The sequence below is a fragment of the Lagopus leucura genome, unplaced genomic scaffold (assembly GCF_019238085.1).
Source record: "Lagopus leucura isolate 7727_CA_CO unplaced genomic scaffold, USGS_WTPT01 Super-Scaffold_100030, whole genome shotgun sequence".
In the NCBI taxonomy this organism is placed as follows: Eukaryota; Metazoa; Chordata; class Aves; order Galliformes; family Phasianidae; genus Lagopus; species Lagopus leucura.
In genome coordinates, this window is record NW_024962281.1 from 5,902,953 (window position 1) to 5,925,340 (window position 22,388).

The window sequence follows — 22,388 nt, forward strand, 5'->3', positions numbered from 1 at the left end:
CACTGCCCCACTGAGCACTGAAAAGCTGGAAAGATGTGATCCATCTGTCATTGTTCCAAAGTGTCGTTGCTATAGCATGAATAAAAAAATAAATAAATCAGTGCTGCTTTTCCCCTCTTTCTTCATTAACCTTTAGGTATAACATGCTCCCATTTCAGTGCAAGCGCAGTCTTACCCGAGAAGATCTGAGCTCTAGCAATCTCATGTTGATTTACTGCTATCTCAGTCTAATTAGTTTGGAAATACGCCATTTGTTAAAGAAAGACGAGGCGCAGCCTGTCGCCTGCTGTATTAATTACTTGCCTCTTTAGCTAATTGCTTGCCCGCTCTGTTAGGGAAAATTGTCACTGACGTTTGGAGTTGAAGACTGAAGGGGAAGGAGAGCTTTTGGAGGGAGGCTGGGGGAGATGGTATGGCGCTGAGAGGCGGAGGGCTCAGTGCTAACGCTGCCTGAGATCCCTCCGGGGATGAATACCTCTGGTACAGGACATTTCCCATCAACTGAGGGGTGCAGGATGGGTCGGGTGGGAAGAGGGTCAGTGGAGAACTGGGTGACCTCGGGCAGCACGGCGCCTCTTCCCGTCCGCCCAGCCGCGCTCAGCCTCCGCCCGCCCCCTGGTGGAGCAGCGCGGTACTGCATGGCATGGAACGGCACACGGCGCCGTGCACTAGCGGTACCCTGCCCGGTGCTGACGCTGTTTTACACTATCTCAGATCCTCGCCCCTTTTTTCCTCTTTGCTACCATCTATCCCCTCTTCACCCTGTCCCTCTAACTTGCCTCCACCCTTGCACCACCTCTCCCCCCGTCCCCAGATGACCCCATTACCAACTGGGATCCCCCCATTTCATCAAAGGAGCAACTCAGAAGCACACACCACCAACAAAACATCTTTATTTCAACGATGATAAAGAACAAATAATTAAAAGAGAGGACACTAACACAACCCCCAAAGGCACTCTAAGCTAACTGGAGCAGCTTGCATGAGTCCCTTCCTGTAGTACACCATGCAGATGTGGCTCCAGTGCCCATTGCAGACATAGACCAGAGCCATAGGGGGACCCATGGTGGTCATGGGGTGGCTCAAGCCACCCTCCAGAAAAGAAAGGCACTTCTCAAAAGGCAGTGCTGCTCCACCCCACGCACACAGAGCCCCAGTACCAGGGATGAAGTGGTGAAAAATTTTAATCCCTTAACGCAGTAGGTGGATGTTAATCCTACGCTTCACCTAAAGCCACTGAAATTATGAGGGGGACATGAAAATTCCAAAACAGAGCAAAGCCTCCCCTGCCTGGGGAGAGGGAGTAATTTTTTCCCTTTAGTTGGAGACAAGCAGTCAGGCACTTGCAGCCAGGCACTTGCAGCCAGGCACTTGCTCCCCTGCACAGGGTTCACAGCATCAGCCACTGGTTCCCTTTGACTTCACTGCGGGCTGCTTCAGAAGGCCCTGTGCTATCCAAGTCCTACAGTCAAGGACCTAGCCTCTGCTCCTTTATTCTAAGGAGGCAGAAAGTTCAGAAAGAAATGCTGAACATGGTGAAATCACACTGCTCGAGGCAGAAAGTCACACAAATCACTGCTGAGCTTCATTCTTCCATCAGCACTGAGTACCCAGACCCCTGCTGCCTGGCGGAGAGAATGGAATCATGGATTTCAGATAATTTCATTGAATTTTTCTTCTTTTTCTCATTAGAAATTATGTCCAACTCTCACCCAGAGGCTGAGCTTCCAGCTGCTGAGGCTGGAAAAAGCCAACAGGGCTGTGTCACATCTTCCATGACTTTATACCTCCTGCCACGTGCAGCAGGACCACTACCCAAAGCCCTACCTTTCAGTGAGGATGAGCCCCAGCACTCAGTCCTCTGCCCTAAGGATGGTCCACCTTAAGGCCAAAGCAGTTCAGCAAGGGATTTTGGCTTCTAAAGGCACAACCCACCTTTCTGGCATGGTCTCCTCCTGTGGTACGGCAAATCTTTGTCACTCCAGTGCCACAAACCACCGCGTAGGGGAACAGCATGGATGGCATTGAGTCACTGCTGGCAGCAGCAGTGACCTTGCTAAGGTTGCTTTTGGTAGGACTCTCAAACCACAAAGAAATGCTGAAGAAACCCAAGGGGCTGCATTCTCCTGTGCGAAGAGTTTGGAGGATCACATGAGGCCCTGGGGGCTGTGCTCAGGAGAGGGCTGCAGCAGGGCCAGAAGGACACGCTGCAGCTGGGCCAGGCGGGCATGCAGTGAGGTGCTGGAGAAGAGCCTGAGCTGGAAGGATGGGTCAAGGGGCAGGATGGAGATCAGCCACCAGCACCAGGTTGGGCCATCAGCAGAAGCCTGGAGAGGAGAGAGGGAGAGAGCTGAATAAGGAAGAGTCATTTAGTATAAACAAGATCATCCTGTCCAACTGTCCACCTACCACTAAATACCACCCAATAAACCACATCTCTCAGTGCCACACATTTCCCCTGAACCCATGAACAGAATCATAGAATGGCCTGGGTTGAAAATGACCTCAAAGTTGTCACCAACCACTAGACCAGGCTGCCCAGAGCCACATCCAGCCTGGATTGATGCATTAGTTTCACAAAAACAAGGTCAAATACCCCACTAGTTCTGAATTTCTGTTGCCCTTTTTATATTTTAGTAAAAAATGTTAAAAAAAAAAAAAAAAAAAAGAAGTTCCATTAATTATATACATAAACTACATTATATAGCTAGCTTATATGCATCCCAAAACAATTCCACTTCACCCAATGTGGCCCAGGCAAGCCAAAAAGTTGGACATCCATGCCCCAGAGATCTCTGCCCCCACAGCATTACCTGGATGTCCTCTTCCTTCTCTGGCAGTGGCCCATGCTGCAACAAAAGGTGCCTGGAGGCAACGTCCCCGTGGTCCCAAAACCTCTGTGCCAGCTGGTAGGTGCTTTCATGCAGGCTTTGCAGCTCCTGCAGCTCCTCCCCAGCCACCTGGGTGGAGGGAAGAGGAGAGCAGAGAAGGATGGGTGAGGAGCACGGTGCCCACCAAAGGCACCCACCACACTGGGGGCTCCTAACCTGGCCCTACTCTCACCTTCTTGTCCTCCAGGTACTCAATGTCAGCTGTGTTGTAGCCATCTCTGTGTCCACGTCTCAGTACCCGGAACCTTCGCCCACCGATGGTGTCCACCAGTGACCTGCCGTCTGCCAGGAGCTCCAGCTGCCGGATCTCCAGCATGCAGCCATAGTCTGCAAAGCTGGAGGAGAGAGGGAGAGGAATGGGGCCTAAGCAGGGTGTTGACACGTGAGAGCTGCCTCCTCCTGCATGCAGCATCTCCAAGGAGAGACGTGGTGCAAAAATCAGAAGCTAACTCTGCTAGCACTCATTGCAAGAGGACAGGGAACAGTGAGAACTTCCTTGGGTTTGCCTGACACAAAAATGGCTAAGGTCCTCATGCTGCCTTGATGTCCAGGTCTGAATACCAATAAAAAATTCACCAAAGGCCATAAGAAGTTATTTATCCCATCTCTCTCGAGCAGGAGGACTTAAGCCCCAGGAAGACTTTGTCCTGTAAGTATAGGAGTTTAATGGAGTCCTGGGGTAGGAGCCTAAAGGCTGAGCCCATCTGAGATCAAGGAAAATGCGACAAAAAGAAGCCCAGTGTGCTCCTGCAGCTTGTAATGGGCGGAAAATGAGAAGGATGGCCACTTTAAAGGAGACAGAGGACACGCAGGAATGGTGAAGCTCAGAGATATCCTCCCCACAGATACTGCCTCTGGGTGACACAGGATATGAAGTTGCCCCACATTCTCCCTCTATTCCAAATTTTAGAAACTTGGGATTGGTGCAGACAGGATTAAACAAGTCGTGGCAGAAGGCAGCAGCCTTGCCCTGGCGCTCACCTTTTCCCATTCTCATATATGCACATGCCAAACCTCCTGGTGCCAGTCTCCTGGCACCGCCGGATCATCAGGCGGTAGCGGGGCTCAAAGATGTGCAGAGGGCAGGCGACACCAGGGAAGGACATCGTGCACACAAAGATGGGGATGTTCGTGGTCAGGCTAAAAGAAAAGAGGGGAGACTGCTCTGAAACCCTCCCCCCCAAAAAACAACAGAGGCTCTGGGTCAGCTCCCATGAACCCACAGAAAGCAATGCTGTGCTATAGACCACCATGGTGCAGTCCTAGAAATGGGACATGCCACCTGAGAAGCCCCTCCCACACCCAACACACAGGGCAGATCCCTTACTTGGAGAGCTCAGCCATCTCAGCCCGGTGGAGCTCACGGCGCTCAGCCACCTGTGCAGGGAAGGCAGCCAGCATGATGTCCTGCAGCAGTAGTGTGGGGCTGTAGCTCCCTGCCTTCAGGTACTGCAAGAAATGAAAGATGGGTTGAACAGAGCAGGAGAGGAACCCTGAGGCTCTGAATCATGCTCACACGTATAGGAGCTGAGGGTAATTTCAGCTTAGAGCTGTGAAGAATGAGGTCCATCTGGGAGGGAGGGTTGGGGGGTCATGCAGCAGGGCTGCATCAGCCTTACAAGACCTCCGGACTCAGATCAGACCCAGGACTCCATCCAAGACAGCATCCTGTCATTGACACTGATGTGGTCCATCCGTGTATGGCAACCTGATTTCCCCAACAAGCTCATCTGAATCTCTTTTCATAAAAGATGAAATCAAATTCCCAGGCTAGCAGGCTTTCCATCCGTTTCCATTTTTAAAAGTAACTACCATTAACTTTCTTCTCTCTGCCAATCTCTATCTCTGATTCTCAGTCCTATTTACAATCTCACTCAATCACTGGGACATCTCATAGAAACAAATTTCCTGGTCCTAATTATCAGCTGTCAGGTCATTCCTGCATGAGCAGAGCTGACATCCCTGGGATGGGCACCAAGTCCTCTCCCACCCATCTGTCCCCACCTCAGGCAGGGGAGCCCCAGCCCTCACCTCTCGCAGGCTCTGCTTGCAGAGCGGGCAGTTGGGCCGGTGGTCCAGGCAGCGCTCCAAGCACTCCTTGCAGAAGGTGTGTCCACATGGTGTCGTCACTGGCTCAAAGAACATCCTGCAAAGGAGCCTCTGTCACTGGATTGAATGGGAAAGAGCATGGTGATGTCCAGGAAGAAGGTCAGAGGGCTGGGAGTTCCAAATCCAACTTGGGTTCAGCTCCACAAAGCACCTGCTGCATGCTGATGCAAGCGAGGATGGAGCTGCAGGCACAGCTCCCAGCCCCATACCTGCATCTCATTGCAGTCCCCTTTGTGCAAGTAGGAGGCTTGAAAAGATTCCACAGTAAGATCTTAAGGGATTTTGCTTCCAGCAGGATCGAGTGTTTCCCACATCACCTCCTGCAAACTTCAAGGGGAATCTACAGTGATGCTGCAGGGCTGAGACACTGCTGGAAGCTCTTTCACACTGTGCTTCCCAAGCCCAGGCAGCACACAGCTACACAATTCGCTTTCACTAAAGCTGTGTTAGCCAATCTTTGCTTGCAACTCTTGTTAATTAAATGTGAATATTTATTCCATTCATTAGAAGCCTGATCTGAGACTGTTGGATGTGCACAATGAGTGAGATGGCAATTATCCAAGGTCAGAGCTCCCCATCCCTGGGGGTCGCCATGAATCCCACCAGTGTGCGAGTTCCTTCTTAGCTCTTACTTCTGCCAAACCTTACTTCAACTTCAGCACTGGGGACTGCGTTTGATATTAAGAGGAAAAGAAAGATGCAAACCAAGAAGCAGAACCAGGTGGGTGCTGATTTCTGCATGGTTCTGTGTGGAGCCAGGAGTTGGACTCAATGATGGATGGGTCCCTTCCAACTCAGGATGTTCTGTGATTCTAATTTCTCATCCAAAAAGCAGCCAGAGAACTCACCTGATACAGAGGGAGCACTCCAAGTCAGAAATGCTCAGCAGGTCCTCAAGGGGCAGCAGGTTACTCATTGCTGCTGTTTCCTCTTCATTAGCTGGTGGCAAAAGGAGAGGAGGAAAGAAAAGAAAAAAAAAAAACACCTGTTTCAATACTGAAAATTAAGCTTTGCTTTCTGACCTTGTTCTGAGGTGTGAGGAATCAACTCTTACACAAAGCGCTTCAGAATTTGAAAACAAAACCACTGGGTGATGCAACATGAACCCAGCCAACAACCCATCCATGCTCAGCCACAGCTCATACATTGGGGGCAGAGGAAGGCAGCATCTCTTCCTCCTCCTTCTGCAGGGAAACTGCGGCACCAGAAGGTGAAGCAGCCCAAAGAAGCCACCAGATGGAGGTCTCTGCTGTACTGCCACAGGGGATCACCACTGCTTTTGGGACAAGGGCACAGTGGTGATGGGTCAACGGTTGGACAAGAGGATCTTAGCGGCCTTTCCAACCTTAAGGATTCTATGATTTAGGCAAACTCAGATGCTTGCTGTCCTGCACAAGATGGCACTCACCTTCCTGCCTGTCCTCCCTCTGTGCTGCAGCCCTTGGAATTCTCCGTTGTCCCACGGGTGTTCCCTGGCCATGCTCAGACACCACATCACCCCTGCCAGCCTCCAGCTCCTCCTCCTGTTCCTGGGCATAGCAAGTAGAAAGAGCAGACTGAGTTTTTTCTTAATAGCTCCTAATGGTCTGAATCGTTCTCAGTTGTGTTTACCAAGCAAAAAAAAAAAAAAAAAAAAAAAACCCCAATAAAACTTAAATTTTTTAAGGTTTTTTTTTCCTGAATGTTATGTGACTTTTGTGTTTTAAACAGCAGTCTGAAGTCTTGTGAAAAATACTGCAGAACTAAACTGAAAGAGGGCTGGAAACCAGGAGGAGCCTCCTCAGCTCTCTCACCACCTGCTACACAACCATGTGCCCATGGGCATGGTTCTGCACAGCTGCCCTTTACCATTCCCATCATTGGGAAACTTCAATTTGGGGTGTACCAAAAGGATGCCAAATCCCATTGCAGCCTATATTACCTGAGCTTGTGTGGAGGAGGATGCAGGATCCCCCTCATCCTGCTCTTCCTGGGGACCTGATAAGCCCTGGTGGGCAGCACATGACTGAGGAGCATCCTCCCATGTGAGAACCTGCAAGGAGAAAGCAGGGCTCAGCAGGGTTTCTGGGAGGAGATGTGTGACCCAGAGACCCCAAAGCAGACCTGGGCCACCGCAGCATCAGGGCTGCTTGTTCCAGTGCTGGCTGAGTTCAGCAAACTTACATCAGGGAACGTCCCTGAGCAATGGGAGTGCATGGGATCCACCACTCTGCAGACCCACATACCTTTTCCATCAATCTCTGCGCAGGCTGGAAGCAAGGATTGAGCATCAGGCAGTGCTCCCATGCCAGCAGGGCTTCGGCTCTCCGTCCCATCTCCAGGAGCACCTTCCCTTTCCTGTAGAAGCTCTGGAGAGCACAGAAAAACCTATGCTGACTACAGGCCAACAGCCAGCTGAGAATGTGCCCCTTGTGTGCCCCACACAAGGGGGGGATTCACTCCCGCCATCACTGTTGATGGATTCACTCCCACTGTACAGAGACCTTGTGAAAGGGTAAAGGGCTTCTGCCTTGAAGCTGCACAGTGATTGACAAACATGCATAGAAGCCCCCAGCCCCAAGCTATGGTCCTGCACATCAGCATTCTTTACGTCCTCACCAAGAGCATGTGAGCAAAGATCCTCCAATTAACACTGCAGAGAGCTTGTGTCCCATATTAGCAATTAATGAATTTGAGTAGTCTATTTCTGAAGCCAGTAGCTGTGAGAACTCAGGATTGCCTGTGAACCACATGCTGGACCCAGCAACCAGTAACTGGTTGGATTACGATGTATATAGGTTGCTCTGAAAGTAATGCTTCCTATTTATATCCATGGAAACCAAAACAGATACAAAGAGTACAGTAACAGTATTTGATAGAGCAAGTTCTCAGCTACAAAGCACTATTTTTCACTACCAATAGTTATACATTTTCACCAGTGATGAACAAGAGCCTGCATGCTGCGCTCATATAAATCTACACCAGCAGAGGTGACCACTGTTACTGTTTCTACTGCTGAAATGCACCACTCACTGCCACACTGTGCTTACATTCACTGGTTGGGCTCCATAAATATTCAGCAAGCACTAGTGAATGTTCAGTGAGTGTCAGGGCCAACATAATACAATAGGAAGCATTACTTTTGGAGCAGCCCTCATAGATGAAAGTTAAATTATCCACATCCGCCCCTGCAGCTAAAAAGTCCTCTGCCTTCTGTGACCAGCAAAGGGGAAATCCCCAGGGGGAGAAGAAAAGGGGGACATCACTCCCCTGTGCAGTGAGGTGAGGTTCCCAAACACCACCACACCCCCAGCTGCCCTCCTCTGCTCACCTCGCACTCCATGGGCTCAACCCTGCACACAGCTTCCAGGTCCTGCAGCGCCTCTGAATACCGCCCCAGGGCTGCCAAGGCCTCTGCCTGGCACAGACGCAGGGATGTGTCCTCCAGGGCTGCAAAGAGAAAGGTGGGTCCTGATGCCAAGAGCCCCTGCAGCACCACTGCCGTGGGGCTCAGTTTCAATCACAGTAGGATCTGGACCATTGCCCATCTTTTTGGGATACAGTATGTGCTCCCCATAGAGGCTGTCACCATGAGGGTCTCCATGATGGAATTCGGGGCAATGTGTCACCCAACAAGCCAGCAGCTGGGGACTGCCGTTCCAAAATGCTGCAGCCTCTTGGAGCCATCACTGCTGTCCCCAGATGGGGGCAAACCTATGGGTGCAAGGAGGGCTCCCATCCTCCCCACCAGGTGGCTCTGAGTTCCCACGTGCAAGCAAAGGCTGAAACAGAGGAAAGGAATTAGGGCATCCAGGCTTGTATCAGCATGGTATCACCAATGGGATCTCAGCACCAAGGGGCGCTCACAAAACAGCACCCCAAAGTGCACATGGGGCTGTACAGGCTGGGCTGCAGCTGGGCACCACGTGCTCCTTGTGAGCCTACATGCACATGTGTCTGTGTGTGCTGTGATCAGATCAGCATGCAGCACTTCAGGAACTGGCTGTGCCAGAGTTCAGCCCTCTGCACACATCTGGGGATGAGATACTGCAGCTCCTAATGACGCGCAGAGGTGAAAACAAGAGCACAAAGTCCAGGAGCTTATTTTCCACATCAGCAAGCACATTCAAACATTTACAGACTGTCAACAAAGTGACTGATTTAGCACAAATAAGACACGTAAAATCAGGCAGCAAGTTCTGCATTTCTGTGACACTGCAGCTATTTTTGCTGTATGATATCACCAAGCATCAGGGACGTGAGCCAGCTGGCAGCACAATGCCAGAGGAGCCCTCCTGTGTTACACCATCCACAGCACTATTTGGTTCACTTTGTCAACCTGCTATTTCCTGTTTTTCTATTCCCTTTGGCCACATGGTGTCCCAGCGGGCTCCATGCAAAGCCCACAGCTCCTGCCCTGAGCAGCACTGAGCCCCAAAGCACCACTAACTGGCACAGCCCGAGAAGCACCTGCACATACGGGTCTATGGGAGCTGCCACTGATCCCTATTTCCTCATTGTCCCAACCTGGACTTCCCCCAGCCAACAGCAAGCTGAGCACGCAGCAAAGAAAGACCAAGCACAGCCTGCAATAGATCACTCTTTCTACTCACAGCTAATTGCAAGACAAAAGTCAGCCCATAACACAGGGAGTAACGAGCACCATGCATGCGTGTTTGCTCCGAACAAAGGGCACACAGGACCATGCAGTGCTTTGGGAGGTTGCACAAAGGGACTACAGCTCACTCCCTGCTGGCCTTTTGCTTAGGGGTACACCCCAAACCTCTGGGGCTCATCCCACAGCAGGTGACGAGGAGGAGATGCTGTGCTGCAGAAGCAGAGCTCGGTGCCATAGAAACACTGCTCATTCTGAGAGGACCTTCATGCCTCTGCTCCCCAGCCCCCCTGCTTCCTAGCCGTGTTGTGTAACCCCACTTGGAGCAGCGTCACTCTCCAAGAAATCCACTTATGGACACACAGTAAAGCAGAACAACCTCTTGGGCCTGATCCCAGTCTTGTAGATGAATGTCTCCTCAGTGCCAGGTGCAGAAGGGGGTCAGGGGCCCTGCTGAGCACTGGGTGTGCTCAGTTTCTGTCCCCGACTAGAGAAGTCTCAGTTGCTTTCCATCACCCCTACCCCCCCAGGTGCTCTTCTAATGATACACTGAATACTCTGGGAAGCTGTGGAACTCAGCTTTGTCAGCTCAGCTGTTAATGAGACCTCCTTCCTCTCCAGCTGCTGCTGACACCAAGGACACATGGCAATAGGACACCAAGCCCTGACCCTGGGGATAAGCAGCCACTATGGCTTGGGGAAGGCCGTGACCCTGTGCTGCTGATGGTCTTCTGCAGGGGTGGGGATGATCCAGAAGCAAAGCCCTGCTTTTGGTGGTGTTTCTGCCCTCTCCATTCCTTTCCAACACTTCTAGCACTCCTAATGAGCTCCCCAGCTGCCCAGCCCCAGCTGTGTCAGCACAGAGGTCACACATGGTGCAGGAACAAAATGACCTGCACTGGTACCCACCTGCTCCAACAGCACGTCCTCATCCCTGTACAGCCCCTCCTGTGTCATCATCTTGTCAGCCCCTCGGGCCCCACGCTGCTTACCCATCTCAATGCCCTTCTGGGCCATCCTCAGAGCATCCTGCAGGTCCCCACGGGCAAGACGACTCCGGATGCGTGCTGCCAGCCTGGCCGAGTGGCTCCCCCTCTCCTCGTACTTCTCCAGCAGGTTACAGAGCACCACGTTGCATCTCACCTCCTCGACGCCCAGCAGCTTCAGCCGGCGATGGCACACGGGGCAACGGGAGGGCACGGCCCCGCCGAGGCACGGCTTACAGAAGGAGTGCCCGCACGATACGGTCACCGGCTCCCAGAGGAGGAGGCGGCAGGACGGGCAGCGCAGCACCTCCGCGCTCCCGAGGGTCTGCGGAATGGGGCTGCCCACCCGGGGTGGGGTGGAAGAAGTGGAAGGGTCTCTGCTCATGGCTATAGCCTCCGAACGCCGAGACGGCCTTGGGGCCGCATAGCCGAGGCTCAGCCCGTTCTGCCCCAGGGCGCCCGGCGGAGCTCTGCGGCGCCGGAGCTCGGCGGTACGACCCCCCCTCCGCCCGAACCGAGGGCCGCCGGGATCGCCATTGGCTGCCGCCGCCGCCGCGCCGCCCCGCCCCGGCCGCGTTTCGTAACGGAGTCGGCGGCACCGGGGGCGGTGCTGAGAACGGCGTGGGGGGACCGGGGGTGGTCCGGTGTGAGGCATCGCGGGGCGCCCTGGGGGAGACTGGGGAGCCGGTGTTTGATATTAGTGCCTGGGGGGGGGGGGGTCCTATATCCGTTCGTAATACCGGGGTTCCGGTGTTGAATTCTGGGGAGCAGCCCCGGCCCGCTGCGAATGTGTCCCCGGGAATGTGGGGAGGTTGGGATGCCTCGAGCGCATCTCCTGCACTGCGCAGACCCCTGCGAGATGCTTTAGGGGAAATGGGCTTCCCTCCTCTGCAGGTGGATCTGCAGACCCAGAGCTGAACCAACCCAAACTCTGTGATGAAAATCCCCTTCCCGGTCCCACGCTGAGGTGACGACAGCTCTCCTACTGCCGGTGCTGGGAAAAACAGCCAAAAGCAGCTTAGTAGATCAGACTTTATGTAAGGATGATGCACATTCCCCACCGGCTCTTTTGTCTGTCCCTAAAAGCCAAACAAAGGCAGAGCAGGCTGGGAGAGATGCTCAGGGAGGGAGGTCACCATTGGGGCGGGAGCGCTGGCAAAACCAAGGGAGGGGCTGGCAGAGCGTGGGGCTGCAGAACAGGTTTGGTTTCAAAACCTGCTGTGATTTCATTAAACAGCACATGAGCGCTCTGAAAAGTTCAAATCCTAATTACTGCATGTGTGCTCCAAGGGCTTTGCATTTTGCATAGGATTTCTGCAGGTAGGGGAAGCTCAGGCCCTGTTCAGCAGCAGTGCCCCCAGGCCCCCTGCCCCAGAGCTTTGTTCAGGTTGGATATTAGGAACAATTTCATCTCAGAAGAGTGGTGAGGCAGTGGCACTGATGCCCACTGATGGGATCCATCATCACTGGAGGTGTTTGAGAACCGTGGAGATGTGGCACTCAGGGATGTGGGCAGTGGGCACAGTGGGGGTGGGCTGGGGTTGGACAACCAGGGAATCCTCACCCACCTCCAGATCACCTCTGGAGCAATGCCTGTTCATGAGCCACGCTACTGGGGGTGATTTTAGCCATCATGACCTACATGGCAGCGTTGTGCCCACAGAGTGCTCCCATCACATGCTGGTGTGGCTCAGCCTGGGAGGAAGCAGCTCCCCCTGGCCATGGAGAGCCGGAGATTGGTGAGGGTGACAGAGGGTGACCTGTGCTGTCCCCAGGTTTTCTGTTCTGCACCTCCTGATTCACACCACTGCTTTTGCATAATGCACATAACAATCCATCAGCAACAACACACCATCAGAATCCAGGCTTGTCAGCACCACTGCAAGGATGGATTGTTTTCTTCGTTCCCGTAAGTGCTGAGCAAGTGCTGAACTCCAAATGCTTTCGCTTGTCACTGGGGTGTTTGTGCTGACTCAGGACAGACTGCAATAATAATAATAAGAGGTTTAAATACTTAATGTTAACCATTCTGCTGGCCGGGTGAGGACACTGAGTTTTGCAGAAGGCTGTGGCAGGGCGCAATTTGCAGAGCACAATGGGATGTTTTTCTCTGTAAATGCTAAAGGTGGGACACTTGTTTGCTTGCTTTTAGCGCATAAATGCTTCTTGCAAGCAGTGGCATTTGTTTCTTTCACATATCTGTGTAAAGGAATGGCACAGAAGTGGTAACTCTCACGTATGGGGCACACAGAGCTGTTTCTCTGAGCAGGAACACATGCTATGCACACCGTGACCGTGCTCCACACTTTCTCTGCTCTTCCCATCACCTCCTGCGTGGATGAGACTTCCATCAGACCTGAAAATCCTGTTGTACAGAGACAAGTTTCCCCATTTCTAAAATGCCAGAAGGAGGAAAACATCGGCATCCTAGCCAAGAAGTGGCAAAGGGATTGCAGTACTGCCACAGCACAGGGATGCAGCACAGCTGGATAAGAGCCAGAGCAGCCTGCATAGGATGAGGCTCTGCATAGGATAAGGCTCTGGGCCGTGTTTCTGCACCTGTGCAGCCCTGCTCCTGCCTGGATCCTGGCTCGTCTGCATGCAGCACCCTTCAGAGTTTGGCCAAGGAATGACTTCTACACCTCAGTACGTGCAAACAGCACGCAGGGATCATTTCATCACACGCCTCCCAGCGTGTCAACAAGCACAGCAGCTTCCTGGAATTTTTGCCATCTTTGCATCATCCTGTTTCTCTGTCCAGGTCATTGTGTATCTGCCAGGTTTCTCTGTTTGCAGCACACAGTTCAGAGCCAGCTCTGCTCAGTGAAGGAAAGGAGGTGGTACAGGAGGTGGCTGTGCTCACGGCTGTAACACACACCTTTTCTTTCAGCTCTCTGCAGGAGCTCTGTGCTTGCTTTCTGTCTGGTGGCTGCAGCACTTTGCCACATTGCTCTGCGCTGACTCGATGCTGGGCAGACAGCAGTCACATCAATTACAGCATTGTTCCTGAGCCCCAAAACTCAGCTGTTCCTCTGTAACGAGGATCAGCTGTATGCAAGGTTGGGAAATTGAAGAAAGCTTTAATATTCTCCTTTAAAGAAAACTTTAATATTTTCTTTTCAGAGTCATACAGGCTGTGCCCGGGGCATCATCATTCCTAGAGGAACGTGTTGGCTGTCACATGGACAGGGCAGACAGTGCTGTGATGTAATGCTTTCCCAGTGCTCATGTAACTGGGCATCCTGGAGATAGGAGAGGAAGGAGGGGGAACTCAGGTCTGTATCTGGCTTGTATCACTCATACAGACTCTTTGGCAATGAGGGGGGCAGAGCACTGTCACACATCTTGCAGCCAGTCCTATAGAAAACACACATAGGTGCTCTTTTCCACGGGCACAGATGCAGAAACACTGAAGTCAGAATTATCCCCATTCTCTGGGTGGTAGCCCCGGGATGTGTGGCAAAACCACAGTGCAGGATACCCATGGTGCAACCATGGTGCATGGTTACAATCAGCTCATTGGTGTTCCAGGAACAGCTGCAGCCCCCCATCTGCAGGAGCAGCATTTCTGCCTGTGCTTTCTGCCCGTGCTGGTTTGCCCCCTGGTCTTTGGATTCTAGGTGCCCACCCAGCACAGCTTTGGAGGGCTCAGAGTGCTGTTTCTCCATGGATTCATCACCCTTAAGCCCCTTCTGGTGGACCAGCTGGAGGAAATTGCATGTGTTCCTTCACAATCAGCCCAGTACTGCTGCTTTGTGGATGTTACGAATGCACTGCAGTTGGGTTTGGAGAATAAGAGCCCCTCTTTGCTTCCCTGAAAGAGCAAACATGGGAGTCTGAGGAGAAGGCAATTGCAGAAGAGAAAAGAAAAGAGTGCTGTGAAGGAGTGCAGGATTGCTACACTCAGAGCCGTTTTTATGAAAAAATGAATCAGGCACTGCAGTGAATAAAGCTCCAGTGGAACTTCCAGCTTTTCATTATAACATAGCAACAAACAGTTTACACCTATTTAGAATGAGAGGACAAATTGTAGAAGAGCTCAGCACAAAGTCTCCAGGGAGCCAGAGTGGAAGGAGAAACTCACCCACCCAATGCACCCTCCGCTTGTGAAACACGTGTTCTGATGTGGTTTTCCTTTTCCTACTATTTAGCCCTAAAATAGAAGGGTTGGTCTGTAGGAAGTCTCTGCCCGGCGCCCTGCAGGGATTACCAGATCATAGCAAGGCTGCAGGAATCGGCTTTTCTGGGAAACTCGGGACTTCTGACTGTTTCCACTTCTTGGTGGAATGAAAAAAAAGCTGCTCGCAATTTTCCATGGAGGTCACTTGGGAACAAAGGAAAGATTTCTGTTTGATCTGTACCTCGGAGAAGCTCGTTTCCATACAGGACAGTTTATGTAACAACACGCCCTTGTTTGCTGAATGCAGCCCCGAAGTGCAAGATGGAAAATTTCGTAGCAAAACAGAGGTCCAGCCTTTCTGATCTGAAATCATTCATATTCAGAGAATAATAATTAAAAAAAGGAAAAAATGAAAAAAAAAAAAAAAAAAACCAACACTGTAAGGGGGCATTTCTACAATAAATGATGCAGAAATCCATCCTCTCTCCATGCCCAGGGTCTCATGGCAGCTGTGCTTGTGCAAGGTTTGTGCATGGTCCCTTCAGCTGCTCCCTGAGCACAGGCTGCACACCTCCTGCTGCCTCGGGGAGGTTATATAAAGAGGAGAAGATGTGTGTAAACAAGGCTTGCTTAAGTAACTCCCTGGCTGCCAATTTCTCTTGCTGTCTCCTTTTCCTACTCCACCCTCCCCAAGCTGGATGGACATGATGGGCACTCAGCACGTCTCTGTCTGTGCTCTGCTCCCTGCCATCCAAGGGCACATCCAAGGTTGGACTTTTCATAAGTTTTGAGCAGATTCAGTGGTTAAACATGGCAGTGGGGACAGATTTGGTGTCCAGCAGTGCTTGGGAAGTGCTCAGCCATCACAGCCTGGGCAAGCCAGAGGTCATGCTGGGGGACATGGGGACACCTCTCTGTCCCCAGCCACTGCCACCTATGGGGCCATACAGTTCACTCTGCTGAAGGTCCTCAGCATCCCCAAAAGCCAGATGTTTTGCTTGTGTTTTGCCTCCTGCAGGAAATGTTACTAAAGCTCTTGATACAATTGGCTGGCATTGATGCTTGTGCTATAATCCCATTCATGTCACCTGGATGCAAACCAGGGCTGAGACATAATGAGGAGTTATGGACCGTGGGTGATTTGAAATGGTTTGCATGCCTGCAGCTTTCTGGGGAAACCTCATGGCTTTAAAACAAGGCAGCACACTGTGATGTCCAGAGCACAGTGCAGAACATGGGATGGAGAACCTTTGGGGCTCCTTTGGTTGCTCACACAGCCATTCACTGGAGCTGCTTTGAGCCACAAAACAGATGTTGTATTTGCACAGATCTCTGTGCACTGCCCCAAGAAGGGCCCATAAAACACAGTGAGATTTTCCCTGTCTTGTTACCCACCAGCACCCAGCAACACAGGGATGTGCACATGCTGGATCTGAGAACACAAAGCTCTGGGACTTGGGGCAACATGAGGATGGGTACTATGAACATTGAACCCCAGAGATTCCCACCCTGTGGGAGCAAAGCCCAAAGGCACTGTGGGCGTTCCATGTTTGGATGCAGGCTGTATCCCATGCATGAGTCCCATGTACCAACATAGAGGGCGGTGGAGGCTGCAGTGCCCTATGGGGCTGCTTTACATTGAGTGTCCTTGTTTCCCTGACCACAATGCACTTAGGCTCAGCCTTCCAGAACCCACTTTAGCTGCTGGGTTGGTCTGTTTGTTCTGTCTCCATGTTTTCCCTTTAATCTCTGCGCTGGTTAATTAAGGCAACATTCCTCAGCATCACTCCTACTGTTTGCTGTGGTTATACAAGAGCCGGCTGCATTTGTTCTGAGAACGCAAAACTTAAAGCCAAAAAATTCTGTGGTTTCAAGTAAAATCCTCCAGACTTTGACTGCTAAACCCAAGTTTGTCCGAAATAGTCACTATTGAAGGCGAGAGGCCGTTCGGAGGAAGCCTTACCCAACACCCCGCGAGTTGTTATGAAACCCTCGGCCCCGCTGCCACTCGTCCCAGTCCCGGTAGATGGCAGTGACAGCTCATTTTTCCCATTTTTCCCTTTTTTCCCCGGCTCGCCCAGCCGCGGCAGAGCACGGGGCAGCCACATGCTCAGCATCCTGTTAGCATCCCCCAGTTTGGGGTTAATTTTTCCCCTGCGTGTGCTTTTGGTGTGGTTTCGATCAATGGGAAATGCCATCCAGGCATAAGAGTTTCTCTCCATCCTTTTTCACGATCTTGAGCCAGACCTGCTCCCCACCACCTGCCTTTTCATAGCAACGGGCAGCTTGTTGGGATGAACAAATAACATCTCTCTTTGGGGTCCAAATGCTTTTATTTGGCTACCAGTGGCCAGCCCCCTCCAGCATCCCCAGCTCCTCGCCATGCCCAGCAAGTCTACTCCTGGGCTTCCTTCTCATCGTCCTCAGCATGGCCCTGGTCCTGGGGCTGGAATAAGAAGAAAAGCAGCATGGTGAGAGAGGAAAGAACCTGGGTGCTACTGGGTGCCTCCAGGTGCTGAATGCCCCCCAAAAGCAGCATGCATGCAGTGGTTGGCACTAGGGAGCTCCACTTGGGGCACTCTGGACGCTTACCTCCTCAGTGCTGCTGCTGCTCCTGTTGTCACCATCCCCAACTCCCTGCAAAGAGGAAAGGGCAAATGTCACCAGGGGCTCTGCTCCTCCCACCTCCTCCCCCCCATTTGCTATTCAGGATGGGGAGAAGTTACACAAATAGAAAGAGCCAGGCTCTGAGCTAGCTGTCAATGGAAAAGCCACATGAGTTCAGGCTGCAGATGGCTCAGCATCAACCACCAGCTGTGAACACCACGAGTCAGGCACCACTGTCCTTCACAACCAGGATATAAATTAAATCTTTTGAGGCTTTCAAAATCCTCCCACAACTCTTGTACGAAGCAACCATCCCCATGCCACCAATACCCCTTTCTGGGGCTGGCCCTATCCTACCACACACCAGTACCAGCATACCCATACCTCGTCCTTTTCCTCCTCTGCCTCCTGTTTTCTTTCCTCTTCCTTCTCCTCTCTCTCCTTATCTTCCCGTCCAAACCCTACAGTGGGCACAGGGGGAGGGTCATTAACAGTAGCACCCTTAGGAGCCCCAGCTCCCATCCCACACTCACATTTCAGGATCGTGGACATTTCACCACAGTCAAAGGGCTCTGGGGCACGAGGTGCTCACACCTATGGCACACAGAGGGGAGGGAAATCATGGGATTTTTTTCAGGGATGAAAATACTTCCTTAGTCCCTGCTGTTTGTAGAGACCAAGCATGCAGGGAGATACCTTAATTCCACTTCCAAACCCACCTGGGAGCAGGTGGAAACCACAGAAATATTCAAAATATTTTAAATTAAGGGTAAGTAAGGCTCCATACTTCGGGGTTCTGGAGAAGCAACAGATGAGAGACATCCCCCAGGGATGGGATGAGAGCAGGAAGGGAGACGGAGGCAGCAGCAGTAAGAAAACTCTGAGCATTGATTAAGTGCCTGAGCAGTGACAGACGGTGAAGAAAGCAGCTCAGAAGAAGGCAAACAGATTTCTTTAAAAACAGAAAGAACAAACAGATCCCCCCCCACCCCCCCAAAAAAAATAAATAAATAAAAAAGCAGCACTGGCAGCTTAAACCCTCCTTCTCAGACACAAAGAGCAAAATTGGCACCTCTGGCAAAGGAAAGGCAGCAGGGCAGGGAGCAGGGCCATGCTGCAGGCGGGGGCACTGGGGTTGGCCCTTTGCCCCAGCACACAACTGGAGAGCAGTCTGTGCTCATCACTGGTGGAGGGAGGCAGGAGGTGAAGGCTTTCAATTAATGTTTTTAAGCCCACAAAATGACACTGTCTGTGCGCAGTGAAGCACAAGGCGGCCTCTGGGTTGATAACACTGATCTGTGTTTTCCAAACACGCTCCAGGAAGCCGCAGGCAAAGTGCAGGTTGGGGCTGACAAAGGCACCATGGGTGCAAAGGTAAAAATCTAATTAATAATGAATAGCAATCTACTTCATCTCCGTAATTTAGAAGTGCAGCTCTTAATTAGAAATAATTACTTTCTAATCTAAAATCATTAAAAAGAATCAAACATTAGCGAAAGGAAAGGCAGCCCCTTGGAAGGTGCAGCTGATTCCCTGATGCTGGGTGCCATGCACCAAACAGCAGCTCCTGCTCAGCCCCAGACCCACGGGGCTGCCTCTGCTTTGTGCCTCCATGTCAAATAGGCAGTCGTTCACCACAGCCTTACAGGGCTCCCAGCCTTGAATGGAGCTGTGAGCTAAAGCATGGGCAGGTGAAGCTCAGCTGTGCTGAGCTGTGATTTCCCTTTGCAGCTGACCAAAGCATTGGTGCACATGGAACAGATCGCTGGGAAACGAACCAAGCATTCTTGAACCAATCCCATGTGATAGCATGTGCGGTCCCAATGCCTCCAGGCACAACTGAGGAGCACTGCAGCCCTTCCCAGAGAGAACAGGGCATGATGTCCCATCTCCATCCATGAGATGCCCCACAGCAAAGCTGACCCAGGGCTGCTCCTGCCTCACCCTGCACATCACCCCACACTTCTACTCCCTTCCTCCAGCCCACAGCATCAATAAGCCAGTCTGTAAACGCCCACAGCGACATCGATGATGGAGGAAGGTGTCCTACCTGAAGCAGGAAAGGTGAATGGGCTCCTTGGCATCTGCTGGCAGCAGGCAGTGTGGTGGCTATTTGAGCATTGCGGTCTCCTCCCCAAGTCTCATTTTGGGAGCAGAAAAACTGGCTTTGCCACCCGCCCCGGACAGCACGTGACACTGAGAACATGACCAGTCACATTCACGCCTATGGAGCCTGGCAGACATTTCTGCCTCCAGCATGGGCAGATGCACTGAGCTTGACCCCATACCAGCTCTTCAGGGCACTTCATTGGGAATACACCAAGGGCAGAGCCCTATCAGATACAGAGGATGGAACTTGGAGGTCTCCTTAGAGCCAGAAGGCAAGAACCTTCACCACCAGGTCTTTGCTGCCTCTTCCCAGAGCATCACAGCCCAGGCAGGGCTCCTTCTGCTCATCCTTGCTGTTGGCTTCTGCTCCAACATATCATTAAGCAAATAGCTGTCAGCAGAGAGCAGTTACCAGCAAGTCTAAACACTTGCATAATGTGCTTCCCCTCTAATGCAGTGCCCTCGTTTCTAATAGCACCAATATGGGATAATAACAGCAACAATAATGTCAAGAAGGGCTTGTGTACCTGAAAGCTGATTTGTTTTCTCCACCTAATAAAAGGTATTACCTCTCCCACAAGATTTGCCCCATTTAAACCCTTCAAATCTACAGCAAAGTTCCTCCCGCAGTAATTACAACTGTAATTGTAACTCATGTGCAAGATGACCCTGGGTACCCTGCAGTAGAGCTGCGGCTGCACAGGGGTTACCCACCCCAAAAACCTGCCCATGGATGCACTGAGCTTTCTGGACTCATAGGAGTCCATGCTGGCCCCAGATACAGAGCATGAGTCCTCCCAGCAAGGTTAGATGAGAAGTAAGAGGTAGGCAAGGCGCACAGAGATCAGGGTCAGGATGAGCACGAGGAGCACGACACCAGGTCATCGCAGGGCAGGGAAGATGCTCACTGTCAGGATCAGCTGGAATCCAACCCTGCGTGTCCAAACAGCTCCTGCCATCCCCTGATGAGGATACTCACCCACAGGCATGGTGCTTGACCTTGTTTTGAAAATCATGACCCTATTACAGCAGTCGCTGCTCCCTGCCTGCCCTGCCAGGCTTGTGGTATGATGATGGGGCACATCCGTCATCCTCCAGCCACAGTCAGGAAGGGCACAGGGACATGGGGACACAGAGCACCACCCCAGGGCTGTGGATCCTGGGGGCTCCCACAGCCAACAGCACATTGTAACATGAATTTGGTTGTTATCATGTGATGGGACATCAGTGGTCCCAGACCACAAAGCACACCTGAGCTCTGCTCTCAGCCTACAGCAGGCATAGAGCTGCCCACAGATAGTGGAAGGGAACATGGCAGCCAGCACCCAGCATCAGTGCAATGAGCTGCTGTCAAAGTGCAGAGCTGCACTCCCAGAAACATTAATTAGCACAGGACTGGGCATTTATGTCCTCCCACGCTGGATTTGATTACTGTGCTAAGCAGCCTTTGGCTACAGAAGACCAATCTTTCTGCTGAAATCACATCACTACAACTGTTTATTTATGATCCAGCGTGTGTACCTGGGGAAGAAATGCCACAGCCTTCCTCCTCCTGCCACAAGCTCTCCTCTTCCTGCTCCTGAGTCAGAACATTTAATTCATGCTGTGGGTGATTCACGACACCTGGACACCCATCCCCTCACTCACAGCCACCAGCACTGCTGGCACCAGAGCTGCTGCTACTTCCAAATGAGCAGGACAACCACTCGCCCCTCCTGCGTCAGAGGTTTTGCTGCTGCTGAACGTGTGTGTGTTAATAATGAAAAGTGAGTCCCTGGGAATGTGGCTGGGCCAAGGCTGGAAGCACGTCGGGAGAAGCAAGCCTTTTTCATGTTATAAACCTTTCCACAGCAGCTGCCAGGAAGCAGCATTTGCAGCTGCAAGTAACAGAATCTCTCCTAAGGAAAGAAAATAATTGTGGGAGGCTTTTTCCCCCTCCCAGCTCCTGCCAGCATCTCAGCTATCTCTTATCTATTCTCAGCCACCTCTCATCTCTCTGAACACCACCAGAAGTTCTCAAATCACTGCCAGCTCTCATCAGATTCACGAGCAAGTCAAGGCTGAGCAATAAGACCTCCAGACAGTTGGATGGTGAATTCTGATGCATCCTTTGGGTAGCAAGATTTCAACAATTGTAACTATTTCTGTTGGTAATCTACTGCGGTCCTTGCAGAGGCACACAAGTGAAGCTGCTGCACAGTTGGGCATTGGCTGTTCTAACAAAAGGCAGGTGAGCGTGCGACTGAAAGAACTGCATTATTAAAAATAATAATAAAAAAAACCCCTTTCCTTTAATTATTAAACTACACAGAAGCACTGCAGGCCAGCTTAAGTAGACAACCTGCAAAATAAATAAATAAATAAATAAATAAATAAATAAATAAATAAATAAATAAATAGTAGCTGCTGCTTCATAAAGCCCTGTTATCATCATTTTTTCCTCTTCTGACATTTCTGTAAATCTTGGCTTTGTGGCAGGAGCCAAGGTGACATTTTGTGCCAATGCAGTAATTTAGAGCTCAGATGTGGGAGCTCTCACACCCCAGCCTGTGTTTAGTGACTTGTTTGCTATGGAAGGGTGCCCTGCCATGAGAGACCCCAGCTGCCCCTGCCCCACAGCAGCACACAGCCCTGCTCCAGAAACCAGCCAGGGGATGAGAAAAGGCAGCACAGCTCTTCCCTGCTGCTCTGTTAGTGCCCCTTGCCACCTGAAACCGTTCCCAAAACGAATCCTTTTCCAAAAATGCTATCAATGTAAAGAAAAAGTATGTAATTTATTGTAGCACAGATGTTCTTCTTTCCTAATCACATTCCCTTCAAGTCTAGCATTCTTTAAAAAGCAAAATAAAATACTTTGATTTGATCAGCCTAACCAGGACTAAGGCAAGGGCTTTTCCATGCATTTAAAACCAGAGCAGCATTAGCAGAGAGGTATGCTAACACAAAGAACATCTCTCTGTTGCACAATAGAG

At 51.4% G+C, this 22,388-nt stretch overlaps 1 protein-coding gene across 1 annotated transcript; it reads right to left on the reverse strand.

Annotated features, from left to right (window-relative positions):
* Positions 1-873: 873 nt before the first annotated feature.
* LOC122185724 (LON peptidase N-terminal domain and RING finger protein 1-like) lies at positions 874-11,412 on the reverse strand. Its single transcript, XM_042881766.1, is given in 14 exon segments — positions 874-2,327; positions 2,814-2,960; positions 3,064-3,226; positions 3,873-4,031; positions 4,219-4,340; positions 4,923-5,037; positions 5,849-5,939; positions 6,409-6,529; positions 6,922-7,032; positions 7,226-7,348; positions 8,311-8,429; positions 10,587-11,088; positions 11,090-11,328; positions 11,331-11,412. Coding segments are annotated over 14 exon segments (2,274 nt in total). The 3' UTR covers positions 874-2,147.
* Positions 11,413-22,388: the final 10,976 nt, after the last annotated feature.